This window comes from Sitophilus oryzae, unplaced genomic scaffold (genome assembly GCF_002938485.1).
Source record: "Sitophilus oryzae breed Bouriz unplaced genomic scaffold, Soryzae_2.0 scaffold_476_pilon_pilon, whole genome shotgun sequence".
Classification (NCBI taxonomy): Eukaryota; Metazoa; Arthropoda; class Insecta; order Coleoptera; family Curculionidae; genus Sitophilus; species Sitophilus oryzae.
The window spans coordinates 458842-478559 of NW_022147058.1; the positions used below are offsets into that span (position 1 = coordinate 458842).

Below are 19718 nucleotides of genomic sequence, written 5' to 3' on the forward strand. Positions count from 1 at the left end.
TAGTTATCTCCAGTATGTGCGATTTATTGTCAATAATGCAATAAATCTGACTGATACAATCCGATTGTTATCCGACTAAAAGTCTCTTTTTGCTTCTTTTTGATTTATAAACCAGGTCTCTTTGGGAATAATGGACGCTTTTTTTAAACAGTATATTTGTATTTTATACCTACTGATATTTCTATTTGTTAATTTTAGTTTGGTTTGGTTATAAAAAAATGGTTATAAAAAAATGTGTTTTTCTGTTTTCAGGTTTTTGTATAAGGCTCCCGTTTTCATGTTCCTGCCCCCGTTTTCTGTCCCTGATGGCTGTGAATACGTGTATTTATTTACAAATTAAGTCATGCTTATACCTTACTAATTTACGTTAAAATTGCATATAATTAAGTAATTGCTGTTGAAATCATTCAATTCTTTATTTTTTTATATATATTTAGTCACGTTGTCTCATATTTCAAATAAATATGTTTGAATAAAATTTTGTTTTGTTTTATTTATGATAAGAAAGAGTACAAAATACAGTTAAACTGAAATAGGGCCCGCCATTGAATAACCGGAAACGGAAATAAATACGACGCCATCATGTCAACCTGTCAATTGGAAAATTAGTTCTCCAGACGACAACGAAGGCTTTCGGTGGCGTATCGTGTTTCCACGATTTAACACAGAGTTGACACTTCTTTCTAGTTAATTATTTTATGGAACAGACTATCGCAAGCTGTTGCTAGGATATTTTATTAATTTTAATTGTGTTTTTTAGACATTGTGAATTATCGTAAACTAAAAAGTATAATTGAAACCACTAATTTATTCCTCTAATTGGGAGGTTCTGAATGAAGCTTTAGAATTCACTACTTTCATTTGAAAAAAAGCAAAACAGCCACAACTTACCAGGCGACTGGTCCTTCCACATGTACACGCCCCTCTGCGGCGAATTGGCCAGCTCCCTGATATTATCCACCGTGTTGTTCGACCGCGGATAGCTCAGCTGCTGCTCCTGCCTGACCAGCTCCCCCTCCGACATGAACCGCCGCTGCGGACTGCCCCCGTGGTACTGCACGTGGTTCTGCCCTTGAGAACCCGGCCCCCTTCCCACGGGTCCCGCCTCCGCCGGCTGGAACTCGTAGTAGCTGCCGGCGGTGGGTTGGTTCGGCGCATAGACCACGCCTATGAAGTCTGGCCTGCGCGGCTGCGTCGGCGTGCTCGGGTTGGACCTGCGAAATGCACAAGAAGCGACTACTACAGAGAGGCGCTCGAAAGGACTAGTACGAATCGGTTGGCCGTTCGTCGAAGAGGAAGTGTTATAAGCGAACCGTGGACTTTTCGAGCGCCTCCGCTTTCTGTTTCTAGCGGGCGGTGGAGGAGGAGGAGGTGGCGGAGGAGAGGGAAGGTTGAGGGCGGGATCGAGCGGTGGTGAGGCGGTCGTAGGTCAGGTCCACCTGTAAAACGAGACAGAGTGAGAGGGGGCGTGCGCGTGGGTAGGTAGCGGCGCCGCCCACCTTAACCTGATGTTATGGGAGTGGTCGGTTGTTAGTGATGCGCGCGGCGATGGGCGTGACAGTGGGTGAGGGAGTGAAGATGAGGTGTGCTGACGGGAGATTAGTCTTTAGAACCCTCCGGTAAGGTGTTGATATTTAGTTAAAAATATTATACTGAAAGATTAGCCTAATAATTAACTAGAATCAAAATTAAATTAAGAACAAATAAAATAAATATGATGTTGAACATTTTTATACACGAGTTTTTTTAAAAGATAAACTTGATTCATTACACTAACATTAACATAATAATAAAGTTAAAAATGGTAATAAATGGTCGTAAACACAGTGGTACGAACTGTATTCGGAAAACTTTGGCAGTATATTCTGCAGCTAAAAATAAGTAAAAAAGTTCATATAAATGTATGTCCTAAAATGCGTAGTTTCGGAGATACAGGGTGTAGAAGTTTCATTTTTAATTCGATTTGTTCCAAAAAATTTCTGAACTAACGTTGATATTTGGATGAAAATTGGTGTCTGGGAGTTTTTTAACATGAGAAATTTGATTTTGATGTCAATATGACAACTACCTGTAGGGGGAGCCACCTACTTATTTTTTAACTGGTTTGAAGAGAAATAACTTTTCGTACCTGTATAAAACTACTGAGTAAAAAAATATACATTTATGACCTTTTCTACGTAAAGAAGGTCTCTTGGTAAGAATCGGTACAAGTAATGGTTCCCAAGATATTTGGAATTGAAATTACCAATACCTCCTATTACTGACATAAATTTCATTTATGAAACATGTTTTCTAAATAGTTATTAGACTGAAATGATAAACTTGAACTGATTTTGTGCCATAATTTCAACAGAAAGTATTTTATCATAATTTTTTCGAAGAAAAATATGTGATTAATTTAAAAAAAAACTATTCGTCCAGAGGGATTCCTAGTAGCAAGCTATTTTGCAAGATCCAGCTATTCGGGTGGTGGGACTGCCATTTATGTTAAGGACTCTTTAGATGTAAGTAATTTTAATATAGTCAACTATTTTAGTATTGAAAAATGTATTGAATGTTGCGCAGTATTTTTAGAAGATTTTAAAGTGTTTGTTTTGTCGATATATAGGTGCCCTCGGGGTTGTTTTGTTACTTTTTTAAATGTTCTGCAGAATATTTTAGGCAGGTTAGGGATTAACAGGAATATTGTTTTAGCGGGCGATTTTAATGTCCATTTTAATACAGGGCAGACAGAGGCTGTACAATTGTGTGATGTTCTTGAGAGCCACGGCTTTGTGCAGACAATTACCGCCCCAACAAGACAACAAGCATGTCTGGATAACATTTTTATTAATTTCTGTAAGGATTCTTTCTTATCGGACGTTGTTGATCTAAGTGTATCTGATCACCTGGGGCAGGAGCTCGAGCTTCTCTTGATGCGTTCTCAGGATCGTCTCTTGCGGGAGAGAAAGGTGTGTAGGCCATTAACACAGAGGGGAATGTTAAGATTCTTTAATTTGGTTGAAGCAAGTGACTGGGACTTTGTAAGTGGTGATTTAGACATTAACACCAAATTTTCACGAGTTCTGAAATTACTGGAGGGGGCTTATTATGAGTCGTTCCCTGAGAAAATCTATGTTGTCAGGTCTGACCAGGGTCTTAATATCAGCTGGTTTGATGATCACTTAAGGGCCATGCGTAGTCATCTACAACTACTTGGTGAATTGAGTAGACAGCATGATCATGCACGGATAAAACTGGAATACAAAAACTATAAATTACAATATAAAACGCCATTAAGGAAGCCAAAGTTAGATCATGTGATCGCATTATTGTCGGATCTAGTAACCCATCAAAAGCCGTGTGGCAAATCATTGACCAGCATAGAGGATCCAGTAAGAAGTGCGATCAAAAATGTGATATAACAGCGGATACATTTAACACCTACTTTACCAATATTGCTCAGGATATAGTAGAATTAATACCACCATCTCAGATTGATCCTCTTGAGTTCGTGCATGATTTTGCTGTCAGTGACACCCCATTCTTTTCTCTGGCGTATCACCTGTTGAGATCAGAGATGTTATTGATGGCCTGAAAAATAAGCATAGCTCTGATGTGTTTGGATTAAATGTAAAGCTCATCAAGTCGGTCAAAAACCAACTAATAGGTCCTCTAAACTTATTAATCAGAGTTTCAGAGAAAACACTTTTCCAGATGCACTGAAGATTGCCCAAATAACGCCTGTTTTTAAAAGGCAACCCTGAAGATCCTGGTAATTATAGACCCATCTCTCTACTGTCTATCATCTTAAAGATCTTTGAGAAGTGTATTGCTTCCAGGTTAACGCATTTCATCGAGAGCAATAATCTCTTTACACCGTGTCAGTTTGGCTTCAGAAAAAATAGGAATACGGTTCTTGGTATCCTGGACCTTGTGTCTTGTGTTCGGGAGTCTTTTTGATAGTCTTGACTTTACAGGGGCCTTATTTTGCGATCTGAGTAAGGCATTCGATTGTGTACCACATGACATACTGTTACAGAAGCTTGAAAGGTACAATTTTAGTCTGGATAGTATTAATTTCATGCGTTCCTATCTTACTTCTAGAGTTCAGGTTGTGAGGGTCGGTGGGGAGTCACCAGCGATGAGTCATGTTAATATTGGAGTGCCCCAGGGCTCAGTACTCGGACCAATTCTATTTTTGATATATATCAACGACTTACCATATATAGACTAAACATCTAAATTTACACTTTTCGCTGATGACACAACAGTGGCCTTCTCATCTGACTCATTGGAGGGTGCCATGGAGGGGAGTGAGGTAGTGCGCGGCCATGTTGAGGCATGGTTTTGTGCCAATAGGTTGCTCCTGAATCCTGACAAAACCAATAGGATGGTTTTCTCTCTTAGGGACTTAGAAACAGCAAACGCAGATGTCCAGAGTATTAGGTTTCTGGGAGTGCAGATTGATCCTCTGCTTCGGTGGCATGAGCATGTTGATGGAGTTGCGTCTAGGCTTAGAAGGGGATTGTTTGCTCTGCGTCGCCTTTCAGGAAGTGTTTCCGGGCCTGTACTGAGGACTGCATACTTTGCTTTGTTCCACTCGATTTTGTCCTATGCTATTCTCGCCTGGGGACATACAACCCAACTAAAGAGGATCTTCGGCTTGCAAAGGGCGGCTGTGCGAGTCTTGGCTGGGCTTGGCTATCGGGCCGACTGTGGAGAGGCATTCAGGGCTGTGGGTGTGTTGACTGCCCCGTCAGTATATATAATGGAAAATCTCCTTTATGTAAAAAAGAACCGAGACCTTTATAGGGTCCATGGAGAAGTCCATCACCATGAGACAAGGGGTAGGGATAGGCTTGTGCCAATCTACAACCAAATGACTAGGTGCCAAGATGGACCTGGGTACCTAGAAGTTAAATTCTATAATAAATTATCCAAGGAAATTGTGGACATGCCCCTCTTGCGGTTTAAGACTGAGGCTTTTTTTATTATCCTGTGTAATGTGACCTGTGTAAATACTATTGTATGGCAACACCAATAAATGAATTTGAATTTGATTTGAAAAAACATAAAAAGTTTCCAAATTTATCGTTTCATTCAAATAACTACTCAACATGTTTATTTTTTGTCAATAATGACATGTATTGACTATTTCCATTCTAAATATCTTGATGCTCGCAGCGATTTTTCAAGAGACCTCTGTTACGTAAAATAAGGCGGATTTTTTCACTCAGTTTTATACAGGTACGGACGAAAAGTTATTACTCTTCAAAACAGTTAAAGCACATGTAGGTGGCGCCTCCTACAAGTAGGAGTCATATTGACATCGAAATCAAATTCCTCATGTCAAAAAACACCCAGACACCAATTTTTATCCAAATATCGACTGTGAAAATGAAACTTCTACACCCTGTGTCTCCGAATTTTTTTGCTTATTTTTATCTGCAGAATATGCTGCCGACGTTTCCCGAATATAATTCGGATCACCCTGTATAATTAAAGGCAAATAAAAAAGTTACAAAATGTATGATTATAATTTATTTTGTTTAACTATAATTAATAAGGCTTTATTAGAGGGTTTGCTTGTATGCATAAAGAAAAATTCAGAGATAATTAATTTCAAGTATTAAAAACCCTGTATATTGTTTAACGTTTTCTGTGCAGTGATTAAAAAAAAGCTGATACTTACCAAAAAAATAAAAAACACTATTTACACACAATAAATATAATTAAAGTACATAATTACTTCACTTACGACAAATAAAAATAAAACATTTACGAAAAGTTCCAAAGACCAAAAACCAAACCTGTAACTAACACTTGGTGAGTATGTACTAAACATTTAACCGTTACCATGTCTTAGTTACACTACGAAACTTTACCTATGAGCTAATGATGGTAGTTAGTATATTAGTTACGCATGCAAAAATTGAAAAAAAAATACCGTCAAAGAAATAAGTAACCATAGAGAGATTTTCAAGATCTCACTCATCAATTTTATAGAGTTTTGAATGTTTTTTGATTATTATACTGGGTGTTTCAAAAAACATGTGCCATCTCTTGTAAGGCGATTCCTCACGTAAAAATAAAATTTTTTGACCCCTTCTACCGCTTCTTATATGTTGTTTGTTTATAAAATTTATTGTTTGTATCAACATAGGTTCGATTCTGCTTTGTTTCGTAGCTACAGTCTTAATAATCTTCCGATTTATTATAATTTTCTTCCAAATACTTTAATCACAATTAATAAAATTAAAATAAAAATAAAATTAATAAATTATATATTTTACCTAATTTATTATTAAATATTATTACTATTAGTTATTATTACTATTAGTCCAACCTACAGCAATTTCTAATAAAAAAAAATAATTGTAAACCTAATTTTAAAAAGTTTTACCATCCTGTAACTCTAAAACTATGCATTTCCATGCCCATGTTTATAGGAACTTTTTTTCATATTTTTTGATGAGGAATCAATGAGTACTTATTTAAAACTTTCGCAAGTTAATGATATTATTTTTTTTAAAGGTTGCTAGTAGACTTGGATCAAGACAAATTAATAAAATTGCGTTTATGTCATCAAGGAGGCCGAAATCGACAAAATATCAAGAGACAACTTGAGAATAAAAAGTCAGTAGCGTACATGCTTTTTTAGAAAAATATTCCAGTGATTACTACCGTCCTAGGTGAATACGTCGACACTTTTTTAACTTTAAAATATGTCGCATTTATAGTAACTTTTACCATCAAAATTTCATTTAAAATGTTAAAAGTACATGGAAGAAAATTATAATAGATAGAAAAAATATCAAGACTTTAACACCCTGTAGCTACAAAATATAGCAGTATCGGACCTATGTTCATATGAAAAATAAATCTTATTTTTACGTGAGGAATCTCTCCACGAGCACACGTTTTTTGAAACACCCTGTATAGTATTCTTGCAATTAACTACCAACCAAAGTCTCTCTACGTTTATTTATTTCTCTGTAAAAATACCCATAAAAAAATTCCACACAAAAACTGCGGGATCAACAAAAAAGAGAAAAAAAATAAGACAAAAAAACTATCGACTTCCCTTTATTGCTTAAAGGCGTCAAGTTCTTATATAGTACAATAAAAAAAATATATAATATATAATATTTACAACTGAAGAGAAAAAAATAACTGTAAAACAAAGAGAGTAAATCGCTAGAAAAATAATTGTGTCTAAAAATTAACAAAAATACTCGTGTAGGACGGTGGTGTGGAAGAATACTATTTACATAAATAAAAATTAAAATTAAGTACTATAGTGATGTGCGCGCATGTATTTCTAATGTCACTCTCTATCGATCACAATAAATTCGATGGCACCAAGATAAAAACCAATAAAAGCGCATCACAACTCGCAAAATCATCTCACTCTCTCTTACCTTCGCACTGGACTAGACATGGCCAGGGGCGTGGGAACCCCCAGGGCTTTTATTCTTTGCTGCATCGTGGGCGAAGCCCTTTGAGGACCTAACAAAACAAGAGAAAAAAACGTAACTTAAGAAAAATCAAAAATTCGTTCGTTCAAACGATTCTTTGAACGAATGAACCGTAGAAACGAACGAGTCGCATTATGATCCGATTCAGTTCTTACGAATCGTTCATTCAAATTTTATGGATCCGTGATGGCCACGATTCAATTGAACGAACCGTATTCTAAGCAATGAATCAATTCTCACAACTCTTGACGAACAAGCCATAAAAACGAACGAGTCGCATTGTGATCCGATTCAGTTCTTACGAATCGTTCATTCAAATTTTATGGATCCGTGCTGGCCACGATTCAATTCAACGAATCGTATTGTAAGCAATGAGTCAATCGTCAAGACTCTTTAAACGAACGAGCCGTAGGAACGATCGAGTCGCATTATGATCCGATTCAGTTCTTACGAATCGTTCATTCAAATTTATGGATCCGTGCTGGCCACGATTGAATTGAACGAACCGTATTGTAAGCAATAAATCAATTCTCACGACTCTTTGACGAACAAGCCATAGAAACGAACGAGTCGGATAGTGATCCGATTCAGTTCTTACGAATCGTACATTCAAATTTTATGGATCCGTGCTGGCCACGATTCAATTGAACGAAACGTATTGTAAGCAATGAGTCAATCATCAAGACTCTTTAAACGAACGAGCCATAGGAACGAACGAGTCGCATTGTGATCCGATTCAGTTCATACGAATCGTTCATTCAAATTTATGGATCCGTGCTGGCCACGATTCAATTGAACGAAATGTATTCTAAGCAATAAATCAATTCTCACGACTCTTTGAACGAACGACCCGTAGAAACGAACGAGTCGCATTGTGAACCGATTCAGTTCTTACGACTCGTTCATTCAAATTTATGGATCCGTGCTGGCCACGATTCAATTGAACGAACCGTACTGTAAGCAATAAATCAATTCTCACGACTCTTTGACGAACAAGCCATAGAAACGAACGAGTCGCATTGTGATCCAATTCAATTCGTACGACTCATTCGTTCAAATTTTATGGATCCGTGATGGCCACGATTCAATTGAACGAATCGAATTGTAAGCAATGAGTCAATCATCAAGACTCTTTAAACGAACGAGCCGTAGGAACGAACGAGTCGCATTGTGATCCGATTCAGTTCTTACGAATCGTTCATTCAAATTTATGGATCCGTGCTGGTCACGATTGAAATGAACGAACCGTATTGTAAGCAATAAATCAATTCTCACGACTCTTTGACGAACAACCCATAGAAACGAACGAGTCGGATAGTGATCCGATTCAGTTCTTACGAATCGTACATTCAAATTTTATGGATCCGTGCTGGCCACGATTCAATTGAACGAATCGTATTGTAAGCAATGAGCCAATCATCAAGACTCTTTAAACGAACGAGCCATAGGAACGAACGAGTCGCATTGTGATCCCATTCAGTTCTTACGAATCGTTCATTCAAATTTATGGATCCGTGCTGGCCACGATTCAATTGAACGAAATGTATTCTAAGCAATAAATCAATTCTCACGACTCTTTGAACGAACGAGCCGTGGAAACGAACGAGTCGCATTATGATCCGATTCATTTCTTACGAATCGTTCGTTCAAATTTATGGATCCGTGCTGGCCACGATTCAATTGAACGAACCGTATTGTAAGCAATAAATCAATTCTCACAACACTTTGCACGAAGAAGCCATAGAAACGAACGAGTCGCATTGTGAACCGATTCAGTTCTTACGACTCGTTCATTCAAATTTATGGATCCGTGCTGGCCACGATTCAATTGAACGAACCGTACTGTAAGCAATAAATCAATTCTCACGACTCTTTGACGAACAAGCCATAGAAACGAACGAGTCGCATTGTGATCCAATTCAATTCGTACGACTCATTCGTTCAAATTTTATGGATCCGTGATAGCCACGATTCAATTGAACGAATCGAATTGTAAGCAATGAGTCAATCATCAAGACTCTTTAAACGAACGAGCCGTAGGAACGAACGAGTCGCATTGTAATCCGATTCAGTTCTTACGAATCGTTCATTCAAATTTATGGATCCGTGCTGGCCACGATTCAATTGAACGAAATGTATTCTAAGCAATAAATCAATTCTCACGACTCTTTGAACGAATGAGCCTTAGAAACAAACGAGTCGCATTGTGATCCGATTCAATTCGTACGACTCATTCGTTCCAATTTTATATATCCGTGATGGCCACGATTCCATTGAACGAACCGTATTCTAAGCAATGAATCAATTCTCACGAGTCTTTGAACGAACAAGCCATAGAAACGAACGAGTCGCATTGTAATCCGATTCAGTTCTTACGAATCGTTCATTCAAATTTTATGGATCCGTGCCGGACACGATTCAATTGAACGAATCGTACTGTAGGCAATGAGTCAATTCTCAAGACTTTCAACGAACGAGTAGTGTTGCAATTCTTACGATTCGTTCGTTCAAATTTTATGGATCCGTGCTGGCCCCGATTCAATTGAACAAACCGTATTCTAAGCAATGAATCAATTCTCACGACTCTTTGAACGAACGAACTGTAGAAACGAACGAGTCGCATTATGATCCGATTCAATTCTTACGACTCGTTCGTTCAAATTTTATGGATCCGTGCTGGCCACAATTCAATTGAACAAACCGTATTCTAAGCGGTGAATCGAATCTCACTATTTAATACTCGTTCAAATGAACGACACGTTCTACAACCCTTGCCCATCTCTACCCCTCACTCACCTAAACTATCAGGAGTACCGCCCCTGCCGCCTTCCATGCCCCTCGGCCGGGGATGAGGACTTCCCCGCGGCGGATAGTGCAAGTTCCTAAGATGCCTGCCGGGCGACTGGTCGTCGGGACCCATCTGGGCGGCCATGGGTCCGCCCATCATGGTCGGGCCGCTCATTGACGCGGGCGGCAGGAAGAAATTGCTCTTGGAGCCGTGCCGCTGGAGGGGCGGCGTCGGTTCGCAGTCCTGCGACTGGGAGGCCGAAGGTTCCATGTCCATGTCCATGGCGTCCCTGCCCGGCGACATCTGGCGGGGAGAATTGTGAATTAAAGGAAAGTCATACAATGTTGTATGCTGATTACGGTTGAGGGTTTTTGTTTATTAATAAAATACTTAGATCCTATAAAGTTCATGGGTAAAGCTATACCATAAGTTGTTTCTGAGTACAATATTCATTTTTCTACTTATTTCTTTTTAGTTCAAGTATTCTTCTCGCCGTATCCGCTATTTAGAATTGCGCAACACGCCAAATTTTTGCTAAAAATATGAATTACCAGTAAACATTTTTTAATCAAGATATAACTGATTGCGGAAAAATTAATTATTTCCGATATCCAGGAAATCAACAATATTTTAAACTGACAGCATTAACCTAACAAAATCAGATTTAATTCTATCTAAATTAGATAATAAAAAACTTTTAATAAGCAAGTCGTGTAAAAAGGCTTCAGTAAAAAAGTCAGTATATGACATATACTGACCTTGTTGTAAGCGTTGGAATTGATGTTCCGCACTCCGTTGCTATTGTCCATGTAAGTCTTCACCTGACTGTCGTTCGTTATCGTAGCTATAGGCCCGTGTGAGCAGTGTTTTCGTTTCACATTGTACTTGTATGGTTTAATTAAACTGAAGAAAATAAAAATAAGCAGACTATAACAACAACAAAATTCAAAAGAATGTTAGTTCTTAAAGTAAACATTTTCTATAAAATATATAAATATATAAAAGAATGTTAGTTCTTAGAGTAAATATTTTCAGAGTTAGATTTATATATGTTACAGTAAAAGTTGGAAATCAGTGATTGTTAACAATTACTAGTTAAAGCTGACATTCACTGATTTGCTAAGACTACGCCAGTAAAAGATCAACAGCTATTTTTGAAACCAACTTTTACTAGTGAATGCTATCATTTCCTGGACGATAGCAGTGAGTTTGAAAGATTCAGTTAGCGCGGTTGCCACATAAAGGAAAATATAAGGTTGAATAAGGATAAGTTGAATAATAGGCAATATAAGGATAACATTAAATTGGGTTAAACGTTGGCAACGTTGACAGACATCTGGCGAAAATTCGCTTTGTCACTTCAAATAAAATATAGACTGAGCATCTCATTCATAAATAGCTGGAACATGCGGTCAGACAATGTCTTGTTATTGTTGTGTTATTGTTTTACGTTATAACGAGTGCGACACGAGCGATAGATAGGTTGTCTCTGTCGTAACGGTCGTTCCCTGACGACTCTGCCGAGAAACACAACACTGTCTTTCGTTTCTCAAGTACACCTGAACTCTCCGTATCATAGTCGGGTAATTTTTTTATTTTAATGAGGCTAAATTAAATTAAAAATATATCATATTTAAACTTTTTTATATTTTATTAAGATTTAGGACAGGTTTTTTAAATAAAAGTTTAGAAAAAACGTCTTAGAGTCCAAAAGGATAAAAATAATAAAATACACGTTATAGAAGAAATTTTATAATCGAAATTACGTAATTTTTGAAATTGATAATAAATTATTAATTTTAGTCTAACATTTACAACCCCTAATATTCATCAAAACAGGATCTATTCCACAGATACAATAGAATCGGCGACAGGGAGAGAAAAAAAAATATGATTGTTGTAATTTATTTTCTAATTAAGTGATGTCTTATTATGTAAATTAGAGAAAACATAAATCTGTTCCATTAAAGCAAGGAAGGTGATAGGAAGTGGATAAAATGAAAACTACATTTATTTAACTCGGTACTGTCTTTATTATACTGGGTGCCTCCCAAAAGTGGCTCATCCCCATCATTTTTTTATATTTTCAAATAAAAAAACAAGATTTAGTATGTTAGTATATGACATAAATTAGGATTGATTGACGCATTCAATTGTTTTTAGTCACTTCCTGTTTCACCGGAAATGACTATAACTTTTAATTTTTAAACGGCACCCTCGGTATATTTCTACTTTATTCGATAGAAAATGACACTCTGAATAGAATGACATATCATATGTCAACTTTTGACATTTTCGCATATGGTTTAATTGTAATTGTAACACGCGGTTCATAACGACAATGTGACTCGAAATACCAAGTGTGTGGTATCAATATATTCATAAAAAAATGCTTTTTCCAAATATGCTAATGAGTCACCCTTGTTCCATTTGAAAAAATTGACATATGTATGATAAAAAATACGATTTGTACATCTTTTAACCGGCCTAGACAAGACACGAAACCTATTAGACGATCAAAACTATTTTTCCAAGGCTCCTTGATTCAAACTTAGTGTTTTTAACAACACCATGGCACCCTGGATTGAAATTTAAAATACGATTTGTTTTTTAAGCCACAATGTCAAAAGTTGACATATGATATATCATTCTATTCAGAGTGTCATTTTTTATAGAATAAAGTAGCAATATACCGAGGGTGCCTTTAAAAATCAAAAGATGTAATCATTTCGGTGAAACAGGAAGAGACCAAAAACAATTGAATACGTCAATAAATCCTAATTTATGTCATATACCTACTAACATACAAATCTGTTTTTTTATTTGAAAAAATAAAAAAGTTATAGGGGTGAGCCACTTTTGAGGCGATCCGGTATATTAAAAAATATTGTTTCATAATGTAATATCATTTTAAAATTCTTGTATGTTATTTTATATTCTGAAGATAATTTTAGAATAAACCGGAATATATTTTTAATAAAAACATTATTAATTATTAACAGTGTTATAATTATGATTTTGTTACAATGTAAGTAAGTAAATAATGTAATGTAAGAGAAAAACTTCCGATTTTACATCTAACTAAAATATTGTCTAAATAAGCGCCTTTCTACAACAACGCCACTGACTCCCAATGGGTAAATTGAGTTGCCTACCGGTCGAAAGTCGTTTCAAGACTTAAATGGATTATTTAAGTCAAATTTCTTGCAAATTTGGCACTGGCGAACCATATTTTATAGTTCTTGAACAGAAAAAGTCAATAAAATAAACACTTAAGGACTACAAGCTAAGAAAATGCGTTAATACAGCCGGGGACATAGCGGCAACAAAGCTTTACCGCCACACGTGTGACGCGTACTACAAGGTAATAAATGAATGAATAGGCTCCCTAGCCTCTAATCGGTGTTGTCATATTGTAAAGAACTTATCCTTTTTAAACAGTATCCGACTTATAATTTAGTAGTATAAGGACTATTTAATACATCTATGGAATATTAAAACCTACTTTATTAAACTGTAGTATTAATATTTCAATATATGTGTATATATATAATATAATATAATATAATAATGTATGTACAAGAAAAAAAATATTGATAATATTAAAGACGTGACAACATAGGCTGGATGAGGAAGGCTCGGTCGACTGTACCCAGAAGTAAACATGTGTACAAAAAAGATTGTTTGACCGCGTTGAGATGTAAATAGTGTAGTCTATATTTTATTTAAGTCTATGTGCTGTGCAGTATTTTCCCTATAGAAGAAATTTTCTGTGAAAAATTAAGGTACACTAGGCACTCTCAAGAATTTAATAGTGCTTGTGTTTCATTTTTGCAATATAATGAAGTTGTAGCAAAAGTTAAGCATGCAATAGAAAAATATATTAAGGAACCTAGTGACTATGAACTATGAACTTATTAAACGTTTTGATATGCTTGAAATTCGGGCATACTTTATTTTTTCCACGATGAAGAACTTTATTAAGAAAACCTATATTAAGGTAAGTGCACTAAAAGCGGACATTTTAAGGATATATTTTATTGTTACAGCTTATTAAACGCCAGAAAAAATATTTTGAGCATGGTAATGCATAGTTTCAAGGCCTGTTTTTATGAAAAAATATTCATTTTTGATTAAGTAGTATCTATACACTAAGAAATTAAAAACTAGTGAGCCACTGCGGGTTACCCAGTAATGAACATAGCATTTTCATGTTTGTCCATTAGTGGACCCACCAATAGTGAACATTATTAATGCCAACCATTAATCAACAAAAACAATAATTAATAAAATCAATAAGTTTATTTTAAAAAAAATTCTAAGTATATAAAATACAATCAAAAAACTTTTTTAAAAAATATTATTACATTACATCTCTTCAACATTTAATGGATGTTTAAAAATATATCTAAATCTTTCTCCTTTAAGTGATATTTCCGGGTGTGAAACAATGCCGAGAATTTGGTTAAAAAGAATATTTGAAACATCTTTTTCATCTACCACAAATTCCTTGTTAGCGGTATCAACTCTCTTTAAACCCATCACTTGTACCATGTCGTCAACTAAATCATCTAAATTTTCTACTAGGCATAAGTAAATAAATTCGGTTGTATTTCTTTTTCCTCCCATAAATTTAACTAATATGAAATCACCCTCTTTTAAATCATCTTTATTAACATTTCTAATATCTTTCGTTATTTCTTCATTATGATCATTAACATTAATTTTCTCTATTTCAGAATCATTGACTTCATCCATTGAGATAATTGATTCACTGGAACTGGATAGCTGTCTTTTACGTTTTTTCTTTTCTTCTGCAGCCATTTTCTTTTTTTCTTCTATGACAAGTTTTTTAGCTTCTCGTAGCTGCTTCCTTTTTTGTTTCTCTTCTTCCTTTTTCTTTTTTAGTTCCTCTTTTTTATGCAGATATTGAATCATTTGAGGTGAAGTTACAACCGCGGGTATTTTTACCTTAACTCTTTTTTTCTTAGGATCTGTGTGAGCTAATGGCCAGGTTAAATGGTATTGGTATATAAACATCAGATTCCACAAGACAATCTAACACTATCCCAGTGTTAGATTGTGTTATTCCAGTCGAGGTGGATGGAAAGCTTGGTGATGTATGAGAAGAATTGGTGGAGAAGTTTTGACAAATCTGCTTTGCTGGTGTATGTTGGTTGTGCAATTCATCACTATTTCGATTTTGTGGAGATGCATTTGGATGGATTTTTTGTGGTGGTTCTTCTATATCGTTGTTCTTTTTAGAATTTACTTTCATATTAGATTTTTTCCACAGTTCATATAATGATTTATCTTCTATTGCACCTTCCCAATTTTTGTTAGTTTCTTTAAAAGCCTGAACTTTCTCTACTCCAATTTGTTTTTCTAATAAATTAAGGAACGTTTCCAGTTCCAAATTGTTTGGCGCATGAGTAGTTTTCGGATTATTATTAGATCGGGACGGAAGCTTAACTTGGTTGGGATCCCAAGGAACCAACCCACATTTCTTAAATCCATTTTCTATTATTTTTGGTGTAACATAAGGTAAAACATTTCTTAATATTTTTGGGAACTCTGCTTTGTCTACCTGTCTTCCCCCATTTTGCATCCTGAAATGTTGCACTTGTTGTCGCCATACAGTTTTCATTGTATGAAAAACTGCAACATCCATAGGCTGTAAGACATGCGTAGCGTTAGGGTAGAGTGCAATCAGTTCTATTCCATTTATGTGACAAAATTTACTTAAAGGAAGAGATACATGGGAGGAGTGTCCATCCATAAAAAAAATCACCGGAAGGGATATATTTTCTTTTTTGACCCACGGCAAGAAGATATTGCATATATATTCGAAAAATATTTCCTGAGTCAGATTTCCCTATCGCCCATTCGCTAGGCATTGCAACTGCGATGTTTTGTGGTATTCTGACAAAACGATAAACTATCATAGGTGGTGCTAACTGACCAGCTGCATTAGCAGTATAAGCACTGTAATGTTTTCCTTCTCATCGGTTCCTGCTGAAGTATAGATATTTTTACTTGCTTTTTGAGCTAGTACTTTACCTGGTTTAGGATTTAAAAAGAAAGCAGTCTCGTCAGTATTAAAGACCCGCCTCGGGTTGTCTAAAATAGTGGTTAGTTTATTTTGATCAATATAACTTTTTACTTCCTGAAACCAGTTTGATATTTCTGCCTCTGATACTAAACGTCTACTTGTAGTTAAACTTTGACTTGTTCTTAGGGAAATATTTGGATGTCTTGCACAAAATAAATTATACCATTTTCTGCTTGGAGTTGTTTTCCCGCCAAATTTAATGTTATATTCAGTTGCCAGTTTTTAACGCTATACATAAAGGTTTCTTTGGAAAGAGGAAAACCAGCTTTTGACATAGTAATAATCCAGTAAGCTAACATATTCTCTTGCTCTTCACTAAATGTTTTAGGGCCCATTTTAGTTTTAGCAGGTAAGTTTCTCTTATGTTTCCGCATAAGTGTTATTCGGGGAATCCCATGTTTTAGAGACGCAGCCCTATATGACATTCCGCTTCTAACGTCCGATAAAGCATTTGTCATGCTTTCTTTGGAGTAATTTAGAATTTTTTTAACCTTAACCATACCTAGACAAAAGAAAAAAAAAATCCAAACAGCACCCATTGTGGACAGTTTACGGTATCTATAGTGGACATGGTATGTCCACCATAGGTTCCTGCTTTCGTATTATAAAGAAACTCTTAGCCATCTAAATAACATTAAAATAACATTGTGTCCCTCCTAAAATACTTTAAAATTCAGTTGTTCCTATAGTGAACATGTCATGTCCTCAAAAGGTACATTTATTGTTTAGTGTTCCTAAAGATGACATCCCCTTTATCTAACCTTAAAATTGTTATTCAACAAGAATTCTACTGAGAACTAAATAAAATGAATAATATTCTTTGAGGGTAATATGTCATATTTTGATTATTATTAAAATCAAGATATAAAAAAAAGAAAAAGTTAGTACTGACTGGTTAATTTTTTGGTAACAACCGCTTGTAAAAAGAGTCAAAAAGGTGCGTCATCAATATAAAGTGTCTTTGTTCAAATGAGGTTTTGTCTAAAGGCGCGGGAAATGTACCCTGTTAATAACGATGTTAGACAGTGGTGCCAAACTGTTTATTTTTTCATGGAAACCTATGACTGACTTGTTTTAAGAAAATGAAAAATGAGTGTCCACTATAGGAGCTATGTCCATTATAGGTGACTTTACCTTAAATTGTATTGTACACTTTAAAACATTCATTATGTTTTCTCTTTTAATATTTAGAAGGTTATGTCGCTATTTTCTATAATTTTTAATAAATATACGAAAGAAGAGTAAATTGTAATTTTAAGAAAGCGATTTTAAGAAGATTTTAAGACTTAAGAAGGGATCAGCTTGAATATTGAGGTGATCCAATTTTCTTAAAAGTTTTATTTGTTCTAACTTCCACCAACATTCTTTCTCACCACACTCGCCCTGTACAATAGAATAACTTCTACTGGCAACCTTTAGTAAATGTTACTTTTACTAGTGAATGTTAGAAATTACTAGGAAAAGTCGACAAATCTCTTTAAAATACCACATTCACTGGTCCAATGCGTAATTCATAGCATTTCCTAGTGAATGTTAACAATCACTGAATTTCCGACTTTTACTGTAACATATACGTTGCACATCCAATTAAAAAATAAACAAGAAATAACATAAAATAAACACAGAAAAAGACAAGGAATACATGAAAACTCCAAAATGTCAATAAAACGTTTCAAAATGTTTCAAAGTATTTTTGACTCATTCTTGAGTCATTTATTTTTTTTTTCATAACGGTCACAACTTACCTAGGAAATTGGGGACCGAACTGCGTGTAACAACAGTTATGCCAACAGCCCCTGGAGAAAGGATTGTAGCCGCCCTTGAATTTCCCGGTCACTTGTTCGTTCGTGGTGCGACCTCTCGATACCAGAACCATGTGAAAGCCCGTCAGACCGAATATCGGTATCGATAAAACGGCCACTATTCCCATCAAGACCATACTGAAAACGGCTTGTTAAGGAAACAAAGTCGATATTTCGATAACCGCCAACTTTAAAAAATATCGATATCAATAATTCTGAAAATATCGATATCGATATTTTTAAATATCGATACATTCATACATCCATTTTTTAAGTAAAGGATACGCTATGAATCTATTTAGTTTAAGCAAAGGATACGCTATGATTGGTTCCGTATTCGATAACGTCTTTCCGTACTGCAGCACATAGATCAGGCTTAAAGTAAATATGCTGATCATGTGGAGGCTGAGAGATATGAGAAAAAAGAAGAAGAATCGGTAGTTTCTTCTTCCGATGCAGTTATTCACCCATGGGCAGTGATGGTCAAATGTCTGAAAAAAACAATATTTTGAAGAAAAAAATATACCTATACATACATAACCTTGTTTCTATTGCTTATCGTCGTCTATAGAAAATACCGTATGATCGAAAAAAAAACGGCGTCCGCTTGGCTTAGAAATGAACATGGATAACATTCCCCAATTTTACATATAAAATACAGCGATCTTCATTTAGTTCCGTTTTCGATCATATGGTATTACTTTTGTTGAAATTATTCAAAAATAAGTAAAAATATCCAGAGTTTTTCAAAAAATGGTTCAATCCTAAACTTTTTTCCAAATAAAAAAACGAGACTTGGTATGTTAGTATATGACATAAATAGAAAATATAGACTGTTAGTTTAATCCCAACCAAATAAAATAAAAAAAGTACCTAGGGTACCATTTAAGAATCAAAAGTTTTAGTCATTTCCGGTAAAAGAGGAAGTGATCGAAACTAACTGAATACGTCAATCAATCCTGACTTATGCCATATATACATATATACCAAATATAGTTTTTTTATCTGAAAAAATAAAAAGGTTATACCTAGGAATGAGTCACTTCTTAAAAACACCCGGTATAGTTTTTATGATTTATACGATAACAGACTAAATATTGTTATTTTCAATTGTGTTGCTTGTAATATTTACCTAGGTATAGTGATTTGAAAAAATCTACAAATAAAAAAATCTAAAAAAAACAAAAACAAATATTTATAAATCTTATAGTATAGATTGCCTTCAAAGAGATTTTCGTAGATTTAAAGTCAATATTTGTCCCATATTGGATGACTTACTGATAAATTTAAGTCGTTTATTTGAAAATATATAGAATTTACAAATATTAGAAATTATTTACATAGTACAATCTGTTAGTTTTAAGGAACAAACATAGAAAAAACCAACTTTGATGATATAATACATTACTTTATAGGCACAGATTAGTGTTATATAGATAAAATACCGTATGATCGAAAAAAAACGGCGTCAGTTATGACTATGAAATAAAAATCGCTGTCATTTTATATGGGAAATGTCATGGATCGTCATTTCCTAGCCAACTGGACGCCGTTTT

At 35.2% G+C, this 19718-nt stretch overlaps 1 protein-coding gene across 1 annotated transcript in view; it reads right to left on the minus strand.

Annotated features, from left to right (window-relative positions):
* LOC115886235 (palmitoyltransferase ZDHHC5) overlaps positions 1-19718 on the minus strand; it is a 55188-nt gene that overhangs the window by 30458 nt on the left and 5012 nt on the right. The window contains exons 4-9 of the mRNA XM_030905323.1: positions 18481-18653; positions 18106-18300; positions 11007-11151; positions 10257-10551; positions 7404-7491; positions 892-1214 (exon numbers count right to left, since the gene is read on the minus strand). Coding sequence (XP_030761183.1) covers positions 892-1214; positions 7404-7491; positions 10257-10551; positions 11007-11151; positions 18106-18300; positions 18481-18653 — 1219 coding nt within the window. The remainder of the gene's footprint in view (positions 1-891; positions 1215-7403; positions 7492-10256; positions 10552-11006; positions 11152-18105; positions 18301-18480; positions 18654-19718) is intronic.